This window comes from Rhinolophus ferrumequinum, chromosome 11 (assembly GCF_004115265.2).
Source record: "Rhinolophus ferrumequinum isolate MPI-CBG mRhiFer1 chromosome 11, mRhiFer1_v1.p, whole genome shotgun sequence".
Lineage (NCBI taxonomy): Eukaryota > Metazoa > Chordata > Mammalia > Chiroptera > Rhinolophidae > Rhinolophus > Rhinolophus ferrumequinum.
In genome coordinates this window covers 8,188,377-8,211,281 of record NC_046294.1, presented here as the reverse complement: position 1 = coordinate 8,211,281, position 22,905 = coordinate 8,188,377, and the positions used below count along the sequence as shown (strand labels likewise).

The following is a 22,905-nucleotide window of genomic DNA, read 5'->3' as shown; positions in this document are numbered from 1 at the left end:
GCAAGATACGTACATCTCTACCCCACTTCCTTGTTAGAAAGCAGGGATGCCCCAGAGATGATCTGCAGCCAGGCAGGGGCCAACGGTCCTGCCCAGAGAAGCCTGGGCCTTCCGACCCTTGGATGCAGCCACCTCCTACTTCACAGGGCAGCTGTGGGACATGAAGTCCCTCTGCAGACTGTGCACTACCATCATTGTCAAGTATTCTCTCCTCACAAGTATTCTCTCCTCACTGGGGAAGGCCTGGAATCCAGTACCTAAGAATTAGGGAGTCACAAAGCCCCATGTCACCACACCTAACTGCATCCAATCTTTCCCAGCTACAAGACAGTCAGCACAGTAGGAGACAGGGCAATCAAATCAAAACGGAGGCCAGGCCTCTCTCTGCTCTTCTGATTCCTCTCCTGCAAAGGGAGGTACTGCCAGCACAGCAAACACCCAGCTTCCACCATCGCCTATCTACATCCCTATGAAGGAGCTGTTACTCACAAAGGAGGCAGGACAAGAAAAGGTTCAATGTTCAGTTTCTTTAATGACCCCCGTCTCCCTGAAGGGCGGGTACAGGCAGCTAGGCGATGGCAAGAGATGTTCACTTGAAGATCTTGCCCTGATTGAAGGCTTTGCCCACATGCTGGAAGGCCCCCTCCCAGCAAAAGTACTCTCGAACCAATGTCTGGGTCTCCTCGCTGCTAGGATCCAGTTTCCGCCATGTATATGACTCATAGTCCACCTGCCAATCTGGACTCAGCTGAGGAGAAAAAGCCAGGTAAGAAGCACGTGGTCATGGTATCAGACACTGTCCCACACCTGTTACTTCCAGCTCAGACCCATGTCATCAGGTCCCAGGACTCCTTCCTGTACACATTCCTTAAACCTCTCCTGAATGCTCTCAGCTCAGGAATCAAGGTGTGCTTCCTGTGTCCCGGCCCCACCCTAAAGAGACAGGCTCCTCCCCAACACCTTCCTCACCGGAAAGGCTAGCTCCTGGCCTCGGAAAACCCACACTCCAGAAATGGAGCTGCTGTTGTTGGTTCCAAAGAGGATGACACTGGCGAAGGCATTCTTCCTCAGTTTGTCCAATCGCTGGAACATTCCTGAAGGGGCGAGAGAGAAAATTCAGCCTTTGAGATCACATGACCTTGTGCTCCCTTCCTCTTCCCAGACCCACCCTGTTCTCACCAGTAATGAGGTTGCAACTCATGAAGGTCTGGGTGAGCTCTTCGGGGAAGCGGTACTCAGAGTACCACAGGGACCAGCCATCCTTATCAAAGTGCTCCCAAAAATACGGCAGCGCCACAGAGAGTGTGTCCTCGTTGGAGTACTTGCGCTTAAACTCATCCAACACAAAGGTACTGAATGGAGGAAAAGGCAAGGACGTCAGTGTGAAGGTCCTACTGAGGCGTCAGACGGTTGCCAGGCTCAGAAAAGTGGGACTGGGGATTTGTTTCTTCGTGCCTTCCTGAACTATTTTTATTATTTGTGAGCCTAATTCCATCCCCCCCAGTGAACACGGGCTCTGAACAGCTCCTGAAAATGTACTGGTTTAAAGGAAGAGTCCCTGGACTGGCGGATGTGTACAAGCTTATGAGAGAGGGGAGCTGAAGGGTATAATCCGGGCCTAGGGCACTCCCATCCTCCCTACCCCCACCCCAAGAATGCACCGGGAGGGTGGGTTCCAAAGGGGACCTGAGGGAGACCTGCCCCAGGAAAGGCATGGCGAACTGCTGCCCCCTGGTGGAGACAGACGAGGACTCTTTTTTTTTTTTTTTGGGCTGGCTAGCCCCTCCCAGGGCTCTTTTCTATGAGTCACACTCAGTTCCTGACTCACCCCTCTTCCCCCCTCACACAGCCCTCTTCCGGTGACACACACTATCATGACTGCAATGTAATCGGGGAACGTTGTCAAAGGACCTCCACCCCAAAGCTCACACCCATGTCCTTTAGTCACTCTGCCCAGAAACAAGTTCACTTACTGAAAAACCGTTGGGTTCACGTTACCTTTAGAGCAATCTGGCACACTGAGCCAAGAAAGCCAGCATCAAGAGGAGGTCCCCCTCACCCCCAGCAGGGATTGTTTTTTTCTTTCTTTACAGAAACACATGCTGCCTTAAGACAATCACCCGCAATGCTAGCAAACAAGACAAGTAATTCATATCTTCATGAATTCCCCACTGGTGATTTTTCAAAGATGATACAGGTAGTTTGTGTGCCTTACACAATTTGGTCATTTAATACTGTGTGACATGCTATGAGAATTCTTTTTGCAGATGCTTTAATGGCTATAAATCCAAAGTGCCATAAATCTATTAAACCCCCTTACTGAATGTTTAAGTTGGCTCAATTATTCATTAGTACTACAAAGGCCCCGAGGACCACTTACCTACACTTCACTCATCCTTACAACGCTACAGTTAGGCTGTTACCCTCCCTCACTTTACAGAAAAGGTTAAGTGGTGTGACCTGCCCAAGTGAACACGGGCTCTGAACAGCTCCTGAAACAAGTTAGCTGGAAGGACCAAAATTCACTCTGGACAAATGACCGTCCTGGTCTTTGAAGGCATTACCTTTATGACATTAAAAACCCTGGGGAAATCATCTTAGCAGCCCAGTAGAGCACCACGGTAATGCAACAAATAGGTATTAATAAACATCCTCAAAAGGCTTTAATAAATGCCAAGTTTGTTCAAGATTTTAAGTTTTACTGCTGGATTTACTTTCTGCCCAGAGCATAGACCCAATATACGAGTATGTGAAAATCTCTAGCTAATCATTAACACTGTCTATGTTACAACAGCATAGGTAATTTAGGTTAGTTATCACAGCTTATTTACACACACCAAAAATCTTGCTCACTCTTGACCTGCCCCTGTGTTAGGTTCAAGGTAAATCACTTCAGTTCAGAAAGACATACATCTTTTAAGAGCAGCCTTCTTGATCTTGAGGAAAGTGCCTGGGAGAAACAGCTCTCAGCTATACTCCAAGTTGTCCCCCAAAGGCGGAAACAGCAGTAACATTCCATTAATATGTTTGTAGTTTACAACTTGAAGCACAACTACTACACCCATCACCAGTGCACATTCTTTAAACTGGTTTATCCCACACCAAAACCATAACAAAACGCGAGGTCAAATCCTAGCAGACTAGTGAAAGGATGGAAGAGTGGTTAAGAAAAGTAGAGAAAAGGGAACAAAGTATAAAGTGACCACAGAAAAGACATCTCTCATATTGCTTAAAATTCTAATAAAATGACTTGGGGCAGTGACTGAGGAAAAGTTTGATGGCAAAGTATGGAGAGACCGTTTAATGCCATGACCACTGCTGGACCCTTGAGCTAAATCCAGTTAGATCCGGGCCAGAACAGAGATTGCTTCTCCAAGCCCATCTGATGGACCTTTTATGGCCACAGCGCGCTGGTTTGTGCTGGTTCCTGCCCCAGGCAGGAATGTACAGCATTTTCCTCTTATCTGGGGTGGGTCATGCCCTGTACCCCTATCCATCTTGTACTGTCCTATATAAAATCCCTTAGCACCTGCCACGTGGCTTGGAGGACACCCATGTCATCTGCAGCAAGACTCGCCTGGTATGCAAGTTCCCTTAATAAACTCGGTGTAATCATGGAACTGTTGGCCTCCTTCTAAGGTGTCTTAGCCCTAGGAAATTTTACATGACATGGAGAACTGGGAAAGTACCAGGTGTCCCACTTTTTTCACACCAAAAATCTCCCTTTTACTGTACTTTCTTCCAAGAACCCCTACAATTACTGAAAGGAGGATACAGACAACTACCCCACCCCATCTATTTCCTTCTCCTTGAGGGGTTTAACTCCCCCAGTTGGGAAACACCAACCAGACAGGCACTCTGTAGCCATGGTCACCACCCTTTCTCTTAGTGAGCAATGGTGATAGTCTGATTCATCAGAACAGCAAAAAGATAATCAAATGACACTGACATGATGTCCTCTGATTCAGCAAAGCCAGCCCACACAGAGCAGACACAGGCTCTCTGCACCGTCTCCCCGCACCTCACTGTATTAGTTCTGAGGGATCGCAAATTTTAACGAGCAGGCTAGACACCAATGTTCCTCCACACCCAATTCTGTGCCTATCTGCTTTTTTTTAGCTAGAAGGGGAGTTCCAATCTTCCCCATACTAGATGCATTTGGAACTTCCTTTCTACTTTCAAAACTTACCCAATTCTTGATAAATTCAGGAAGTTGCTTATTTCCAACTAAAACATACCTTTAATTTTTTACGGACGACCCAAAATTCTGGGCCCTGGCTGTGAGGGGGATCACGTAGGCAAGAACAGGCCTTTCTTGGGTCCCATGCCCCCTACCCTCCAGTAGCCTTCCTTACCTCTTGGGCAGGTGAGCAAAGGGGTCTTTGGCCTTCGGCTCAGCAGCCAGCGCCTGCTCACATTCGTCCATCTCCTCCTCAGGAGCGGGAGCAGCTGCCTTTTTCTCCTCTTTCCGCTCAGCCTGGGGTTTCTGCTTCTCCTCCCGAGAACCTTTCTCCTTCCGTGGGGTGTCCTTTTTAGGCTGGCTCTCTGCAAATTTTTTAGCTGGTGCAAAGGAAGGGAGACAAGTCAATGTTCTGCCTCCTTCCACATCCCTCCAAAAGCAGGCAGCAAGCAGCGTACTAGAAGAAAACTGCTGGGTACGGGGACAGCTACGGGATCTAGGCTCTCCGTTGTCACCAGCTCACTGAACATCCTAGAGCAAGAACACAACCCTCACACCACGTACAACTGCATCGTAACCTTATTAACACAAACGAGTTGAGAGTACGTGCATACAACCAGGTTCACAAAATATTTGTTACTACGTGATACCCTACATTCTGTGGGCTCACATAACCCAAAAGCCAGACAGGAAACCCAGAGTTCAGATTGAGCAAACCAGCCCCAAACACTGGCCGCATGGTCCTCTGCCTCCTCTGACTTACCATCAAACTGGGCCATCTTCTCACAGAGTTTCACCTCCCCCAAGACAGCCCGGAACTGGCGCTGGTTAATGCAGGTGAGGAACCAGCGGTTGGTATTGGGGAAGGCCTGGCGGAAAGAAGGCTCCAGGACCTGCCAGGATGGAAACAAAGCGCGTAGAGAGAAAGATCCTGAGGAGTTTCAAGCCAGAGACCAACACACCCTTGCTTCTTTCTACCCTGAGGCGCTCCTTCCTCCCCGACCCCCAGCAGCTCTCTAGGGCACCATCTTACCCTGAACGGCTGTTTCCCATTTATCTTCCTAATCCCTAGTCCAGTCCAATTTAAAGAATACTTGGTCCCATCCTCCATTTACTACAAAACTACTTAGCAGAATATTTATATGGTGCCTGACTCCTTTCACAAAGCCACTTCACACCTACAGTTTCCAATCTTTTAAATTTCACATGTTGATAAAATTAAAAAAGGGGAGAGGGGTTGGGACCAACTGAGGGCTATCAATTACTCATTGTCAAATAAACAATTAAAACAATCTACATTAACAACTTCAGAAAGTAAAGAATATTCAACAGCAAAAAGTTTTTTTCAGAATAATGGACAGTTCTTTAACAGCTTCATGAAAAACTCATTTACCACTTTTCAGTTTGCCAAGATCAGAGGCAAAATAATCTTGTGGTGGAGAGGACAGCAGCCAGTTTTGGAGTTCAAATTCTAGTCCCCCACTGCATGCCCTTGGGTAGGTGACACTTCTCCTCACCCACTCAACAGGCTAAGATGACCCGTCAGGCCCTTGGCGTAGGGTCTGGCACAGCAGGGGCTTTTTCCTTGCTATCCCCACGTCACTACTCCGGAGCAGCAGCATCTCATCAATCAGTGGTTTAGGAGGCAGCAACATGTCATCTTTGACCCAATAACCTCAGCAGGGATTACCAGTGTCCTGGTTTTACAGTTTACAGAGGGAAAAAATAGGACTAAAGGAATTCACGTACAGCCCAACCCCCATCTACAACTAGTAAGCAACAAGGCCAAGAACAGAACCTACTTGTGCCTCCAAAAGCTCTCAATGCCAAATTTACCTGTCCTCATGATCGGGCTTCCCAAGAAACGTGGGGACAAACTGAATCTCTTAGCCCTCCCCAAACAAACTAAAGGCAACAGAACATCACCACACTTCTCAGAAGGAAAGCAGTCCTGGGATTCCTAGACGGTCACCTCAGACCGCCTCACGTCCTGGTCCTCACAGCAGGACAGTCACCTGGAAGCCTTGGCACCTCAGTTCTCATCCCACCAACCTGATTCTTTATTAACTCACCTGTTTATAGAGCCACAGCAGGGTGCAGACAACTGTGATATCAGCCAGCGTCACACGTTCGCCCACCAGAAAAGTCCTCGTCTTCAAGTGAGCGTCCAGCAGCCCCAGAATTCGCCTCACCTCCTCCTTCGCATTCTCTGTGGCCTATTGATTTAAAATGACCAACTGTATCAGTGAGGACCAAACCCTTTCCCTCACCCCAAGAACAGAACTCAGGTAGCCATTTCATTTAACCCTTTCAAAGGAGTCAGATTCTAGGATTCTTCCAAACGTATCACAAATGAAGCTCCCACAAATGAAGTCACATAATAACTTCTTCTTGGTGCAGTGCTCCCTCATTCTCCACTGTAATGATCGTAGCCATGTGTCTTTGTATTTTAAAAGGAACCTTAGAGGTCATCTGGTCTAACCACTCCCCTACCATTTGGCATAACCTTCCTACAGCAGAGGTCTCTCCTCTGACCACCATTGACAGATACCAGCCCCACGGGGTCCGACAAAGACTCAGACACCATCAACAGCCCAGTTCTCCAAACTCATACCCCAAAGATTAGGTCCTTTATTTCCCACATATTCTTGGCATCTCCTTTTCTCAACCTATTTTATTCCTTACTCCCTGACACTCTGCAGCTGATATCATCCCCACTCCTGGTTTCTCCCCAAGTTCCAAGGCTTACCTGCTTGTTGTGGTGCATGATGCCCAAGGTGGGGAACACCCAGGTACTGGCTGGGGGCACTATGTCGCTATCAGCAAAGCTCACCCACTGTACCACCTGCGCTGCTGCCTCTGGAGTACGTCCCCGAAGCTCTTCATTGCTCACTGCAGAGGCAGAACACAAAGGTCAGAGCCTGGGGATCGTGCTAACAACAATCCAATCCCTAAAAAGCCCTCCCCTTGTCCATTCCAGTTCATCCTCATCCTCTCGTTCACCCCTCACTTCCAGAACCTCCATGCCCTATCTACTGCAAATTACCGTAGTAGGCAATGGCATTGCTCTCAAACACACAGAATCCATCGTCGCCTTCAAATGCTGGAACCTGGGGACAAAGCAGTCAAAAGATCAATGAAACTCACAGGAATTTCTCACTAGCCAATCCCAGGAAGTGAACTGTTTTGGATAAAAACGTTTTTATATAAGGCTGATGATCCTTTCTAACGAAACTCCTGATACTATCTGAAACTCAGGAACCAAAAATATTTGAATTAACTTGGTATCCCTTACAATCTGAAGTCACATAATAAACCCAAAAGATTTAGATATTATTGGATATTTGGATAAAAGCCTTCCATCAAACAAGCAAAAGGTCAGAAGCCAAGTCTTATATCTACATCTATAATACTCAAAATATTATGGTGCTCCCCACACTGCACTTGAGCTTCTACTCTCAGCCTGGTTATTTCCGTAAGACCCGCGGGGCAAGGATTCTGTTCATAGTTGATACTTGACATATTTGCACTGAAATCAGTCAAAACTCATTCTCTCTCCCACAAATACAAAGTATGCCTGTAATTTTTTTAAAATGTCATTGAATATCTCTTTAGTATCTTCACTAATGGGAATCTGCAATTACCTCAAAAAAAAATTTTTTTTTTTAAATCACTATAATGTGGAAAAAAATGGAAAGTTCCCTTTTAAAGATGGAGGCCATCTCAAAGTGATAGAATCTTATAGCCACTTGGGTTCTCAGGACCAAAGACCCCTCCTCCCACTCCCCTACTCACCTTGCCAGCTGGAAATTTACGGAGAAATTCAGGGGTGCGGTTGGTTTGACCAAAGTGGAAGTGGGGTGGTGCGGAGAGCACGCGGACCTGAGCCCCGCTGTACTGAGCGGCAATGAGGGCTTTGAAGGCCCTCCAGTTTTCAGGGTATGTGTACAGCGTCTGTGCAAGAAAGGGGGGGGAATGTCAGTGTGAGTAGAAGGGTCCCAAGTCCTACATGTCACCTCTGGGATGACTTTCCTGAACAATCCCAATCTCTTCAACTCACTCTTTCACTCCGGCTGGTGAACCAAGTTCTTCAGAATCTGCCATGTGTAATCAGAGTCCTCCAAAACACGGAGAACAGAACTACACACCAACTGCTAAATAAAGCTTGTTGACAGATTTGACCTTCCCTAAGGACATCTGTAGAAGCATTCTCTTCCCCTCAAATAATATCTCCAAGAAATCCAGAACTTCCAGCTCCCTCAGACTCCAGCTGCGACATACACCCCTGCCTTTCCAGAGCCCTTGTTTCATTCATTGATGGTTACCCAGTGCCTGTCTATTGCTGAGCGGCTCACCGCTTCACAAGCATCGTCCTTGTCTCTAAGACACACACACACGCACCAAGACATTTCCAAGTTCCCCTCCGAAGAGACACAGGGACACAGGGACGAATGGCATCTTCTCTCCCTAAAAAACCTTTCTTCCCTTGTCACGCATTTCATTCCTCCGGTCCTGTCCGGCAGTGAGTTCCCTGGTGTTGCCTACCTGGCCGGCGGGGTCCAACTGGTCTGACTCTACAGTCCCGAGAGACCTCTCCCTCCCAAACCTCCCTGATGGACGGCCCTTAGACCGTGGCCAGCCGTACCTGCCCACAAAGACCCTCCTCTTCACCGTCTCTGCTGTTGCCCCACAAAACGGTCGCAAAAGTTCTGTCAACCTGCCCGGATCCCATGTCTCAAGGTGGCAATGAACCTGAACCCCTTTCTCTGGCCCCAGACGGCCAGGATCCGACATCTCTTTTCTCCTATAACCCAGACCCTTCCACCTCTTTGGCCTCCGACAGTCCCAGCCTCAGTTCCCCTCCGGGGCCTGGAAGCCCTGCTCTCCAACAGTAAGATCTCTAGACCCCGAATCAGTTCCCCACTCGGCTCCAGAACTCCTCTGACGCCGGCTGGTCCCACTCGGGGAGAGGATGGCGTCGGATATAGTGACCTGTATGGCCTGAGCCGGCAAACTTACCCCAGCCGCCATGGTGATTCCGCAGAGAAAGGGGGTGGGGCTCTCAGTGCTGCCGCAAAGTAAGCCGTGAGGGAAAGAAGGGAGGGGGGCGGGAGAGCGCCGTGGAGAAATAGCAGCCGGAAAGCGAGGACGGCACAGAAGGCATACGCACGACAGTTCGGGGTACCACGGCAGCTGAATTGGAAAGGGGGTGGGGCCTGCGGACTGGCGCGGAAAACGCTCGCGCCTGCGCAGTGGCTCACGTGACTGGCCCGCCCCTCAGGTATGGCCAATCCGAGTCCCAACGTGTAGAGAGGCGCGGAGAAACTGAGAGAACTAGCTGGACCGCTTCCCCTAGGCAGCTACGTGGCACAGCTGCCATCCCTGCGCCGCGCTGGGTGCCGCAGGCATCCCCCTCCGGCCCGCAGTATAAGTGAGGCCCAAGATGAGAGGCTTGATGGGAGGTCCTGCGAAGCCCCGAACATCGTGACTGTGCGACACGCCACGGTGTGGAGATGGCGGTGTGCCAAATTCCTTTTGACCTGCTCTGGTTTTCTAGATAAGATGAATGTCTAATCGGAGCCTAAGTCTGAAACCCTCTGTTATAATAAATTTAGTTTTTCTCCCATTAAACCACCTTGCATCTCCAGGATGCTGTTATTTCCAGAAGGGCACTAGTCTGTGGGCCTGCAACAGGGGGGAGGCTAAGGGACAACAGCCATATCCCTTCCACCTCCTGTCACTCTGGAGGGATTGACAATTTAAGACAAACTGATACAGGTTGCCATTTACCCATGTTCAGCTTTGAAAATCTTTTACCCAGTTTTAGAAGGGGATGAATTCTGTTAAGTGACGGAATGCGTGAAGAACCCTGAACTCAAATTTCAGGCCCTGTCACCATTCATAAATCTCGGCAGCAAGGTAAAGGAAGAGGCAAACTTGGTTCTTCTCACAGGTACTGTTCAATACCTCTACTCAGCACTCCATCACTCCCGAACTCTCCCAAGTGGGCTCCAGGTGCCAGACACACCGTCCTGGGCACTCCCCGCAAGTTGTGATAAATGGTAAGAAGGAAACAGGCTGAGACCTGTTTTGGAGTGGCCAGAGACGACACCTCTGAGAAGGCTGCATTAAGGTCTGGGGAGGGGAAGTACGAGGCGGAAGGAGCATTGTTACCAGGTGGAAATTAGAGGAAACTGTAGTGTTTATTAAACTAGCAGCTTAATTGCCCTTTAGGGCCCCTGTCTTGACTCTAGAAGATTTCGAAGTGCTTGAGGAAGGAAAACCTGTAAGAAATGATGGAGATCAGGAAACAGGCCTTGGGAATCCTGAAGTGGGGTCACAGTGAGAGTCTGGTCAGCCTGGGAAGCAGACGCCACAAAGGTCAGGAGCGGCTCAGTCTCTGGCCTCTGTTCAGCACTGCTCGGTCCTCTCAGTTCCTGGGTTACCCGAGCCTCAGTCGCCAGCCACTCTACTCCCGTGCCAGCACCACCTCTGCCTCCTTCCTTGGTTTGCTGCTGCAGGCGTCTCCGGGCACGCCGCCGCCCCTGCCACACTCGGTGCCACAAGGCACAGCGCCAGCTCACGGAGGAGAGTGATGCCCCCTTCCCTGTCTCACCCTGGGACCCTTCTCGGGCTGCGTCTGGTCCTTTGGGGCCCTGCTCAGCCAGCGCTGCATGGCCTGACTGCTCCTGTCCTCCAGTGGCAAGGTGCTTTCCAGCCATCAGGGAAGGCTCCCCTGGCTGCCCAGGGCTCTGCATGGCCCAGTCCTCCACTGACTCTCCACTCTCTATAACCATTTCTTCCACCCCATCTTCGCCATGCTCCCCCATACATCCCTGCTGCTCCTCCTGCCTCTCCTCACAGCTTGTTTTCTGTCTGTCTAGTTTCAGTCTTTTGCTTGACCCTCCCTGGGGAGAATCTCCATTTCTACCTCCCTCTGACCGCAGTCTCTTGGTTCCCTGTTCTATATGGCAACCCAATGCTTCTCTGAACACCTGGACCAGGCCAGCAGTGAGCTGGGTAAAGGGAACAGGGGGTAAGGGGATGGGTGTTGCAGACAGCAGAGAACTAGGGGAGCTCGGCTGCAGAAGGGGGAGCAGCCCCCAGTCCCGACCCCGGGAGGAACGGTGCTGGTACTGGAGGCTTCTGCAGTAATTGGCTGCTACTCGGCAGCAGTTCTGTAACCGCCCGGCTACCCGGCTGGTTACATTGGCTGCCACATTGTGACTCAGGTCAAAGGGGTCCTGGAGATTCATGGGGCCGAGGCGCAGACCCTCCCAGAGATTAGAGGGCAGGCCCCCTGCCACAGGCAGTGCCCGACCCTCCCGCAGGGAGAGCAGTGAGCCACGAAGATCCCAACAAGAGACGCAGGAGAAGAACTGGGCTAGTAGGGAACCTGGAGGAGAAGACCAGGAAAAGGGGTTACTGAGAGGCCAGAACTGAGACAGACCCTGAACCAGAGCCATTCCCTTAGCAGGACTTTCGTTTTCCCTTCTAAGTGGCTCAGAACAGTGCCAGAAGCCAGGCTCCTCTGATCCCCATAAACATGAGGCCACGCTCTCTTCCTGTGTCCCCAGCAATGTCATTTCCCAGACGCTACTCCTTCCCTTTGCTAGCAGTGTAACCTTGGGTAAGCCACTTAATTACTCTAAGGCATGGTTTCTTCACATGTGAAATGGCAATAACAACACTAGCTGTCCCCCAAGGCTACTATGAGAACCATGCCTGGTACACAATAACTGTGTTACCTCCTGTTGTGATCAACATTATTTATTAGTCCTCTGTGGGCTCCCCAAACTCACTCAGGGGCTCCTGATTGGTGCTGGGCTCCAGTCTCGAGGCATCCCTGGGGAAACTGCAGTCCCAGCCATCAACCTCCACCTGTTCACCCTCACCTGTGAAAGTGAAAAAGGTGAGGGTCAGCCTGGAAGCAGGAAGATTGAGGGAAAGGAGGGTGAGGGATGGAAATGAGGGAGATAGCGGAGATCTCATTCCCAGGGTAACTCAGTGTGAGTAAGACGAAGAAGAGAAGAGATGAAACTAATGAGATAGAGAGGGTGGAGGCCGGCTGCTGTACCTGCTTTCTGGGTGAGTTGGGACACAGTGGGCAACACAGGAGGGTCCCTGGTCTGAAGGAAATAGATCACGAGCAAGGTCAGGGCGTAGTTATTGAGAAGGGGGCCACTCCCTGGGTAAATAATCAATAATTCCAGTTAGATTAGAGGTGCTTCCGATCCCTTCCTTGGCAGTTTTTCTCAATCCTGGTTCCTGTATTTGCCTCCCTTCTTTGCCCGACACCAACTCAGCCCCAGCTCTCTCCTGCCTCTCACCTGCTAGCCCTCGACCCTGAGCCCAGCAGCGGAGGGTGTACACGAGGGGCCGTACTCGCTCATCCAGCTCAGAGCAGAGACTCAGGAAGCGGGAGTTATGCAGGGCCAGCCTGGGACAAAGAGGAGACGAGGACGTTACGGCTCAGGAACGCTCTGAACCGATCACCCCCAGCTCCCAGTCCAGACTGTAACGGCGGCCAGAGAGGGTTTCCTAAGTGTTTGCTGACACAGTGGTCTTGTGAGAGGCTGTACAAAGAACACGACATCCTATATGCCCGTCTCGGACATTCAGAGCGTGTTATTGTTAATAAAAGCCTGCTCAGGCCTTTACTATGCAAAGAAACAAAGACAAGAAGGGAGGGAGAAGGGGAGAAAAGGAGAAAGAGAGGAAAAAAGGAAATGAGAAAGAGGAAGTGGGGCAGAAGGAGAGAAGGAAGAAACCTATTTGTGTTTAACTTAGTATTTCCCAAACTTACTTAACCATGGAACTCTTTTCTAAATCCCTTAAAAACAGTATCCTAAAAAAGATACTTTCCATTGACATGGAAGACAGGCAGGAGATGAGTGGCAGAAAGAGGGATGGGTCCAAACAAGGATAAGCTTGAGGCGTGGCATGTGCAGGAGCTCCCCCACCAGGGCTCCCTCCTCAGCCACCCCAGAACGCTCAGCTTGCCTTCCCCAACCACCCCCCTAAACAACGGTACCGGTTACTGAGGGAGATGTCACCGTGGAGACCTGAAGGCCGATGGCAGAACTTGACCACAGGGCATCGGGCAGAGGGCACAGTTTGGACTCGGTACACTCCAGGGACACAGCCACGAAGGATGGATCCTACCAACTCCAGCATGGCTCCCTGCTCTGTTTTCTCCCCCTTCAGAGCCTCTGCTAGCTCCAGAGCCTTCCCCAGGTCCCCCTCTCCCCGGTCCTCCTGCAGTGGTGAGGCTGGAGGCAGGGACTGGGGAGAAGCAAGGGTCTCAGAGGCCAAAGCTGAGTCCGGAGTGTGGGGCGCCTGGGAGGAGGAAGGGATTTCAAAGTCCAGGGCTTCTGAGTCTTGAGGAGAATCTGGAGGGTGAGAGTCTGGAGGGGAGGCTGGGGTGCAGGCTTGAGGGTCCAGTGGGGATGCAAGGGCTGAGTCCAAGGATGGGGACTCTGGAGCCTTTGGGGCTGGCTGTGGATGGAAAAGAACTGAGTGAATGCCTCTCCTGCTGCCCCCTAACTGGGAACAGTCTCGTCCCCAAGACATACCCATGACCTACTACTTATTATGTGCCAGGCCCTATTCTAAGGGCTTTACACATGTTAACTCATTTAATCCTCACAATATTTTTTTTTCAATTAGAAATACCTTTTTAAAGCCATAAAATAAGCAGTCTGTATTCTATAAAAATGTCATTGTCATGAAAGACAAAAAAAGGTGGAGGAACTATTTTAGATGAAAGAAAACTAAAGAGACAACACAATAGTCTACTGTCAGGGCAGCTGACAAAATTGGAGTACAGACTGGATTAAAGTCTTGCAATGCTTTACACTTCTACCAGTGTAACATTTCCTCGACTTGATAATGGTACTGTGGTAACCGACTAGAATATTACCTTGGTTCTTAGGTAATACACACTGGGATATAAAGGGTAAAGGCGTGACGTATGCAACCTACTCTCAAATGATTCAGGAAATATAAATTGTGTGTGTGTGTGTGTGTGTGTGTGTGTAGAGAGACAGAAAGAGAGAATGATAAAAGAAGTATTATTTTAAAAGTAACCCTTTCTGTGAGGCAGGAGTCATATGGGAACTTTATACTTTCTACTCAATTTTGCTGTGAACCTAAAACTCTAAAAAATAAAATCTTTTTTTTAAAAAAAATAACCCTTTTGTATTCCAAAAGCAGGATCTGTACGTTAGATGTTAGAAAACACATACGCAAAAACATAACCCCTAAATTACATTATTGTATGTCTTGTTATATATATATTTTTTTATCCAAAATAAGATATTATCCATGCCATTCTGAAATCTGGTTTTTTTCCTGTTGCAAATGCCATCTATCTCGTGCCAATTCCTTTCCGTCCTACCTTACACACATCCACATTCACATCTCTCCAATTACAATAACGCTTTCAGGCCGGTCCTATTATCCCCATTTAACAGGTGAGAGGGAAGGTGCTCACCTAGAGTCACATGACCATTCCTACTGACTGTTCCCAGCTGCTCCCTCTTCACTCACCTGGAGCTCTTCCAAGTCACCCAGATCCAGGAAGAGGTCAAGATCACAGCCATGGACGTCAAAGCTGTTTATGGAAGAGCCAAAAGGACGGATCACACAGCCTGGGTGCCGAGCAGAGAATAAAGGTCAGGAGACATTGGGGGGCTAAGGGGTGGAAGAACATAACAGGGCACAAAGATGAAAGAGCAATCAAATAAACACCTCTAGCTGAGGGAGGACTGGGGATGCAGACGGGGCAGGGCAGGACAGGGTGGGCTCAGTCACAGTGAGGAAGGTGGCTCACCGGGAAAGAACTCTGTGAAGACCTCCTGCATCAGGGCCAGCACGAGGCTCCGAAGCTGCCGCTCAGCCTCAGACAGCTCCCTCAGCCCCACCAGCTTCACCATTTGTGCTCCCACATCTGGGGCCTCAGCTAGTGCTGTGGCCAGCTGGTGACTGTCGAGGGCCGCTCCTTTGGGGGATTTGGAGGCTGGGCTCTGGAACTCTTTCTGCTCCCGTGGTCGGACGCGCAGGCGATGTCCTCCCAGGCTGTGCTGAGGCTGTGACAGGACAGCTTCCCGGGCACCCACGTCTCCCATCTCCACGATGGCAAACACTCCCTGGCAAACCACAACGGGCAGAGATGATGGTTTTGCAACCGAGAATCCAAACACATGGTCTGACAGTGGGCGAGAATTCTGAAAGGGGGACTACTGTATAAATTGGGAACATTCGCTTGCTGTTTCTGTAACAACAGGGAACATATTTAGAAAAGCAATTATTTTCCTCACTCGCATCCCACACACACTACTCTCACCCCAGTCGGCCTCCGAAAATCACATTTTACCTATTTTGTTGTCCGCTATTCTTCCCAATGACACGACGTTACTGGTTATACCCATCCCCTAACTTTTCCTGCTTTAGACTCTTTTAAAATTTATTAAGAATCCATGTAATGAACACTGTGCTTGGTGTAAATATAAACACATAAACCCTACCTCAACAAACGTACCACCTAGGAACAACAGCAAAATGATAACCATGCTGCTAAGACAGGGCTGAGGTCAACGATATCCAATGGAATAAACATATATATATATATATATATATATATATATATGCATGTAAGTGTATATATATACATACATATATGTATATATCTTTTTTTTTTTTGAAAGCTAAACTGTTAGCAGGAGTAGGAAAACTATGACTGCTTTAGGGCCAAAACCTACATCTTCTGTATTCTCTTCAGTGGCAAAGCTAGAGCCTCCTCCTGCTTATAAAAAGGTACCTTTTACAGTAATCAAGACAGTGTGATACTAGCATAAAGACAGACATGCTGATGGAGGAAATGTAATTGAGACTCCAGAAATAAACCCATGTGTCTATGGTCACCTGATTGTCAACAAGGGTGCAGAGACCATTTAATGATGAAAGAATAGTCTTCTCAACACATGGTGCTGGGACAAGTGGATAGCCACATGCAAAACACTGATGGTGGACCCCTACCTCACACCATACACAACAATTAACCGGGGGACAGCCTCACCAGCACACAGGCCTGAATCACGGATGGGGAATGACTGATAATGGACATGCAGTTTCTTTGTGGGGTGATGAAAACACTCTAGAAGTAGACAGTAGAAACAGTTGCAGAGCCTTGTTAATACAATAATTGCCCGAGATTTCACTTTCCGAGGTTTCAGTTACCTGCAGTCTGAACATACTAAATGGAAAATTCAAGAAATAAACAATTTATAAGTTTTCAATTTCATGCCATTCTGAGTAGCATGATGAAATCTCATTCTGTGCCACCTGCCTCACTCTGTCCCACCCATGATGTAAATCCTCCCTTTGTCCACACAGCCACACTGTATATGCTACCTTCCTGTTAGTCACTTAGTAACCATCTCAAGTTATCAGACTCGTGGTTATCAGTGCTTGTGTTCAAGTAACCCTTATTCTACTTAATAATGCCATATTGATATAACTTTTATTACAGTATACAGAGGGTACCAAAAAAATGTATACACATTTTTAAAAAGGCAAAAACTGTATTAAAATTACACTGATGGAGTCGGCCTGGTAGCTCAGGCGGTTGGAGCTCCGTGCTCCTAACTCCGAAGGCTGCCGGTTCGATTCCCAAATGGGCCAGTGGGCTCTCAACCACAAGGTTGCCAGTTCGATTCCTCGACTCCCACAAGGGATGGTGGACAGCGCTCCCTGCAACTAAGATTGAACACAGCACCTTGAGCTGAGCTCCCGGATGGCTCAGTTGGTTGGAGCGCGTCCTCTCAACCACAGGTTGCTGGTTCGACTCCCGCAAGGGATGGTGGGCTGCGTCCCTTGCAACTAGCAATGGCAACTGGACCTACAGCTGAGCTGCGCCCTCCACAACTAAGACTGAAATGACAACAACTTGAAGTTGAACGGCACCCTACAGAGCTAAGAATGAAAGGACAACAACTTGACTTGGAAAAAAGTCCTGGAAGTACACACTGTTCCCCAATAAAGTCCTGTTCCCCTTCCCCAATAAAATCTTTTAAAAAAGAAAAAAAATTACACTGATAGTAACCACTTTGAGCACCTCTTGTAATTGCAGAAGTCAAACATGACTTGTATTCATCTTTTGTTATCAGTATATATTATTACAATTTTAATATAGTTTTTTCCTCTCTTAAAATGTTTTTCCTTTCTTAAAACATTTTTTTGGCACCCTCTGTATTATAACTGTTCTATTTTATTATTAATCACTGTTGTTAATCTCTTAATGTGCCTAATTTGTAAATTAAACTTTATCACAGGTATGTATGTCCAGGAAAGACATAGTATAGTTGACCCTTGAGCAATGCGGGTTTTAAATAAGGAGGTCCACTTACACACGGGTTTTTTTCAATTGACCTGCGCAGTACAAATGACCATCGCAGTTCAAACCCATGCTGTTCAAGGGTCAACTGTATATACAGGGTTTGGTACTATCTGCCGTTTCAAGCATCCACTGGGGGTCTTGGAACATTACCCCCACAGATAAGGGGAGAATACTGTACATGAACAACCACTGAATTGTATACTTTAAAAGAGTGAATTTTATGCTGCCTAAGTCATATCTCAAATGAAAATAAAAGCAGGGGGGAGTGCCCTTCCTACCCTCACTTCCACCATTATGCCAAAGACAGCAAAGAACCAAAGTGAAACCAAGGCGAAAAGCAGCCACTTGGACCTGCCCAGACTAATTTTCTGACTCTGAGAAATCACACGGCTCACCACACTGTGGTTCAACAGCAAGTTTGCGGCCAAAGCCCCACCTAGAAACCACATGTCTCTTAGCCTGTCCTTGTCTTTGTGCACGTATTTCCTTCCCTCGAGAGCCCCATAGAAGGCGTCAGGAGTGGCAGAATTAGCAGATTCAGAAGCCTGTGTCCTAGCTATTTTTCTCCTCTCAATACCAGCATCCCCAGCTACAGCTACCACTTCCCAAGGGCTTATTTTAAACCAAGTAGTTCACATAAACAATTGCTAAGTCTCGTAAGACTCCTATAAGACATGTATTATTGTTCCCATTTTACAAATTAACAAACTAAAACTCAGAGAAGAAATTTGTGACTGCCTCCCAAGCAGGGGCTCAAACCCCAAATATCCAAGTTCCCAGTGATGCTCTCCCTCAAGGAAATGTTGTGGGGATTAAATGAGATATTGTACATAAAATAGCATGGGGCTGGCCCAGTGGCTCAGGTGGTTGCAGCGCAGTGCTCCTAACGAGGTCGCCAGTTTGATTCCCACATGGGCCAGTGAGCTGCACCATCTACAGCTAAGACTGTGAACAACGGCTCTCCCTGGAGCTGGGCTGCCCTGAGCCAGTGTGGGCTGCCGTGGACTGCCGCGGGCTGCTGTGCTGCTGTGCTGCTGTGTGCTGCCAGGAGCGGCCGGCGGCCAGCTTGAGTGGCCGGCAGCCAGTGTGAGCAGCTGGCAGCCTGCTGTGATCAGCTGACCGACGACCGGCAACCGACTGCCTCAGCCGGGGGGAGCGCAAGGTTCATAACACCAGCATGGGGCAGGGAGCTGTGTCTTACACAACTAGACTGAGAAACAACAGCTTGAAGGGGGGGTGGGAGAAGGAGGCAGAAGAAGGGGGGGAAAAAAGTTAGCACATAACTGTACATAATAACTGCTCAATAAAAATTTTAGTAATTATTGTTATAATAATTAGAAGCCTCGGAAACTTGAGGTTTAAATTCAGGAAAAGATCATGCTTTCTAATTGAAATAAATATGAACAAAAATGAGGACATTGAGCTTTCTAAAGAAGTAACCTGGGGCAGACACTGTCAGCTGCCCACTCCATATACATTGTCCCTTTCTTCCTTACTGACAGAATCCTGATTTTGTTCAGAAGGGCAAAGTGCCCAGCTAAAATAATTTTATTTCCCCAGGCTTGCCTGTAATTAGGTGCAATCATGTGTTCGAGTTCTGGCCAATGAGAAATCTACTGAAGAGGTCTCTGGAAAAGGTTATTTTTCTGGGAAATAAAGAAAACGGGGGTGGGACGGTGGTCAGACTCAGCTGGCACTAGCCTTTCACACTCTGCCCTTCAACCTGCCCCTTCTTCTTGGATGAAGAGATGGAAACAGCATTATCACATCTATGAAGTTAAGAGCCACATACTAATAATAACAGAGCAGGAAAAACAGCAAAACCCTGGACTGCCCAGGTCTGGACTTCTTGTTATAAGAGAACAATTGAACCGCTTTTGTTTAAACCATCATGGGTTAATGAAATCCCTGAGAGAAACAGACCCCTCCCCATTCTAAAAGAAGGCTTGGAATGCTAAGGAGATTTGGGATCACCGAAGCCATGCCTACACAATCAGACTGCAGCCTCATAACAACAATATGGTCACAGAACACAATACTGCAGCAGTGAACTTTTTTCAAGGACTAAAGAGAAAATGACTAAAGGTCTGCATGGAAACAAGACAAAAAGGACCACAAAGAACAAGCTTGTTTGCCCAGCACTGTCCAGATGATAGGGTGTTCTGACCAGGTACCCTCAGTACGTCTCAGTATAACTTAATAAACTGCTAGCTGGTTTACAAACCAGTCTCTTGTAGGGTTAGGATGGGTCTCCCAATGGTGTGGTTTTAAAGCACCCACTTCACTGTAATTACTCATTTAACTGTTTACTTTCTCCACTCATTTAATTGTCTAGACTGTAAGTTTTGTGCAAGCAGGCACCACATCTATCATATTCGCGACTCAGAATGCAGCTCTAGTGCCTAGAACAAAGTGAGCAGTTAGTAAGTATTTGGCAAATAAAAGATTAAAGGAATAAATGAATGACCAATAAGTTCCCCAATGAAAAACACTGGTGAACTGAGAAAATTCAAGTTGGGGAGGGGGAGTTGCTCACAAAGCTGGACTAGTCCAAATAATGTAATGTTCACCACGGACAAGCAACATTAGGAACAGCGAAAAGAGACTCCTGGTTTCTCCCTTTCTCATATCTTTTGGTATGTGGCACACCTGACTCATTCTTTATTCTCAGAGCCATTCACTGTACCTTGTCCTTATCCATGACGACACTGGCCACAGGTCCAAATGCCTGGAAGTACTCAGAGAGCTGAGTAGAATCTACATTCCGGGGAAAGCCACTGACAAACACACTTCGAAGTCCCTGGGCCTTCCGGGCAGCTCGTAGTTGTACCAGGTGCCGGTGTTTCCGGCCTCCCAGGTGGGCATCTAGGCTGGGTCCTACAAAGACAAAAGTGAAACGAAAACATCCAAACCACTCTTCAGTGTACCTGTCCCCTGACTTTGTTCTCTGCATACCTAAATCCTACTGATCCTTCCAAGACATAGAAAGTGTGACCTTTAAATAAACAAAGTCCTGGCTCCTTTCACGTTCCTCTCTCGTCCATTGTCTGCAAGTACAGTGCATTCTAAGTGGTTCCCAGGAAGACTGACTACACTACAAGTATTTCTTAAACCATCTGTATCAAATATATGGTGATGGAAGGGGAACTGACTCTGGGTGGTGAACACACAATGTGCTATAGATGATGAAGTGTGGAATTGTACACCTGAAACCTATGTAACTTTACTAACAATTGTCACCCAATAAACTGTAATTATAAAAAAAACATAAGAAAATATTAGAAATAAAATTGGACACATATTTGGGGAAGAAAAGGAAAAAAAAATCTGTAAGTGCTAGGTAAAAGAATACCTGAAAATTGTGACAAAATTAACAGGTAACTTACCCAAGTCATATACGATTATAGAACTAAATATATCAGGACTCTAGGCTATTTCCCATGGATCATCCCTGAGTATGGCATAAAGATTACAAGTGCAAGATCTGAAGCCACACTGCCCAAGTTCAAATGCCAGCTCTGTCAAACTGTGTAAGATCTTGGGCGACTTACTAACCTCTCTGTACATCAGTTTCTTCAGCTATAAAATCAAGATAATAATAGTACATAACAAATAGGAATTATTCATACATAGCACTTGGCAGAGTCCAGTACATGGTGAATGTGGGAGAAGTGGAGCTGTCATTATTATTTTTGTTACGTTTTGAGTTAGCTGCTTGATGTCACCAATGGACATGTGGGGCCAGGGAAGACTATCCTGGGCTTCTGGCTGGTCCTACTGAACAAACAGCAGTAGTGCTATTCACACAGAAAAAGAACAACGGAAGAGCCTGTTTAGAAAACGTAATTCCAGACTTCAAAAGTGTAATTTGGGGTTTTACGGAACCCCTTGCGCTGTCATACAAGGACCTTATCAACTTTTCCAGATCCACCTTCCCAGTCACGCACGCCATGCTACTTCACCCATCCATCCCTGCCTTTGGGTAGGTCCTCTGTAGGACTTCCTGACTTAATTACTACCTTCTCTGTGACCCCACAGCTCCCCAAACATATTTAGGGCAATGAAATTGTCTCTCCATCTCCGCACCCTCGAGCCTAGCAGAATACCAGGCACAAAGGGGATGTCCAATAGATGACGGTTAAAGAGGAAATAAAGAAACTTGCGTCGTGGAGATTTCGGATACTTGGGACTGGCGGAGTGAAAACGGAGGTGAGTGACTCTAGCAACTCATCTGACAAAAACGATGACCTGTTACCTTAACTTTCGCTAGGACCCACAGACGAAAGTCCACAGCCCCCCACCCCCTCACTAGCCACCGCTTACGGTTGGCTGTAGTGATGTGGCAGAGGCAGCAGCGGAAAGCCCCACGCGGCAGCGATTCGACATCCGAATCCAACGCCGCCATCGCAACTCCCCGGTTCCAACCAAGTGCAACCACTTCTGCCACCACCGGAACGCTTCCAAGTCGCAACGCGCTCGGAAGCAACTTCCGCCAGCCCAACAGGAAATGACGTAAATCTGCTAAGTGAGGGCACACTCCTCCGGAAACCACGTTCCTTCGACTCAGTTCCGTTTCCAACCCGTGTTAATGCTCCGTGGGCTTTAGGAAAAGCCGCCCATCTACGATGCTCATCTGCATGCGGTAAGCCAATTGGTGTGCTGAGCTGTGGAGACGCTCATTGGCTCAAAGAATCGTGAATATTCATAAGAGCAGCCACAATGGCCAGGGCCGGGTTGACAGCCGGCCGTTTCGTCGCTGGTGGTGTTGGGCAGGTTGTGCCCTACTTCAAGGGGCGGTAGAGACCTGCGCGGCTGTATCCTCAACCCCCTGGCGTATAAATGTGAATGACCAGCCTCCACGAAGCCCAGAGTTGTCCCTGGACTTCCAACCTCCTAAGGGCTTAATTTCTCCCTCTGCCCTCCGACCTCCCCCCAAACAGCTGTTCTGCGACGGCTTCCCAACCCTGGTTGGGGAGCTGTCCCCACAGGTCACCTTCCAGTGGGGACACAGCCAGATCGCTGCGGTCCAGCTGAGCCAGGCTTTCCTTCTGCAATAGTGGGTTGCATGGAGTGCACTCATGAGGCGCCAGGACCACTTCAAGATATGCGACAGAAACTACTATGGTGGCAACTGAGTAAAGACACTGGAGGGGAAAGTGCTGCTTTCCCCCGGACTGGTATAGTTAGTAGTCAGTTCATCGCGACAGTACAGGTGTAAGCTCATGATGGGGAGAGTAAGGGAGCTGGGGAGGCCCTAGGAACAGGTACCATGAGACAGAGAGGACTGTCAGATGGGCTAAGCAGCTTTTGCTGTGGTTATCAGCTC

The 22,905-nt window shown here is 48.2% G+C and overlaps 2 protein-coding genes across 2 annotated transcripts; both read right to left on the bottom strand.

Moving 5' to 3' along the window:
• Positions 1-512: 512 nt before the first annotated feature.
• On the bottom strand, positions 513-9,354 carry EEF1G (eukaryotic translation elongation factor 1 gamma). The gene is made up of 10 exons (XM_033119968.1): positions 9,200-9,354; positions 7,976-8,134; positions 7,227-7,290; positions 6,930-7,072; positions 6,253-6,396; positions 4,944-5,073; positions 4,356-4,560; positions 1,180-1,352; positions 970-1,094; positions 513-748 (listed from the first exon to the last, which is right to left on the bottom strand). Exons 1-10 carry the CDS (start codon positions 9,209-9,211, stop codon positions 590-592), a joined length of 1,314 nt encoding a protein of 437 aa, XP_032975859.1. The 5' UTR covers positions 9,212-9,354; the 3' UTR covers positions 513-589.
• A 1,029-nt stretch (positions 9,355-10,383) lies between these two features.
• Positions 10,384-22,122, bottom strand: TUT1 (terminal uridylyl transferase 1, U6 snRNA-specific). Its single transcript, XM_033119967.1, has 9 exons — positions 21,903-22,122; positions 20,266-20,456; positions 15,015-15,330; positions 14,732-14,832; positions 13,215-13,678; positions 12,511-12,620; positions 12,258-12,368; positions 11,983-12,075; positions 10,384-11,576 (listed from the first exon to the last, which is right to left on the bottom strand). Exons 1-9 carry the CDS (start codon positions 21,982-21,984, stop codon positions 10,411-10,413), a joined length of 2,634 nt encoding a protein of 877 aa, XP_032975858.1. The 5' UTR covers positions 21,985-22,122; the 3' UTR covers positions 10,384-10,410.
• Between the last annotated feature and the right edge of the window lie 783 nt (positions 22,123-22,905).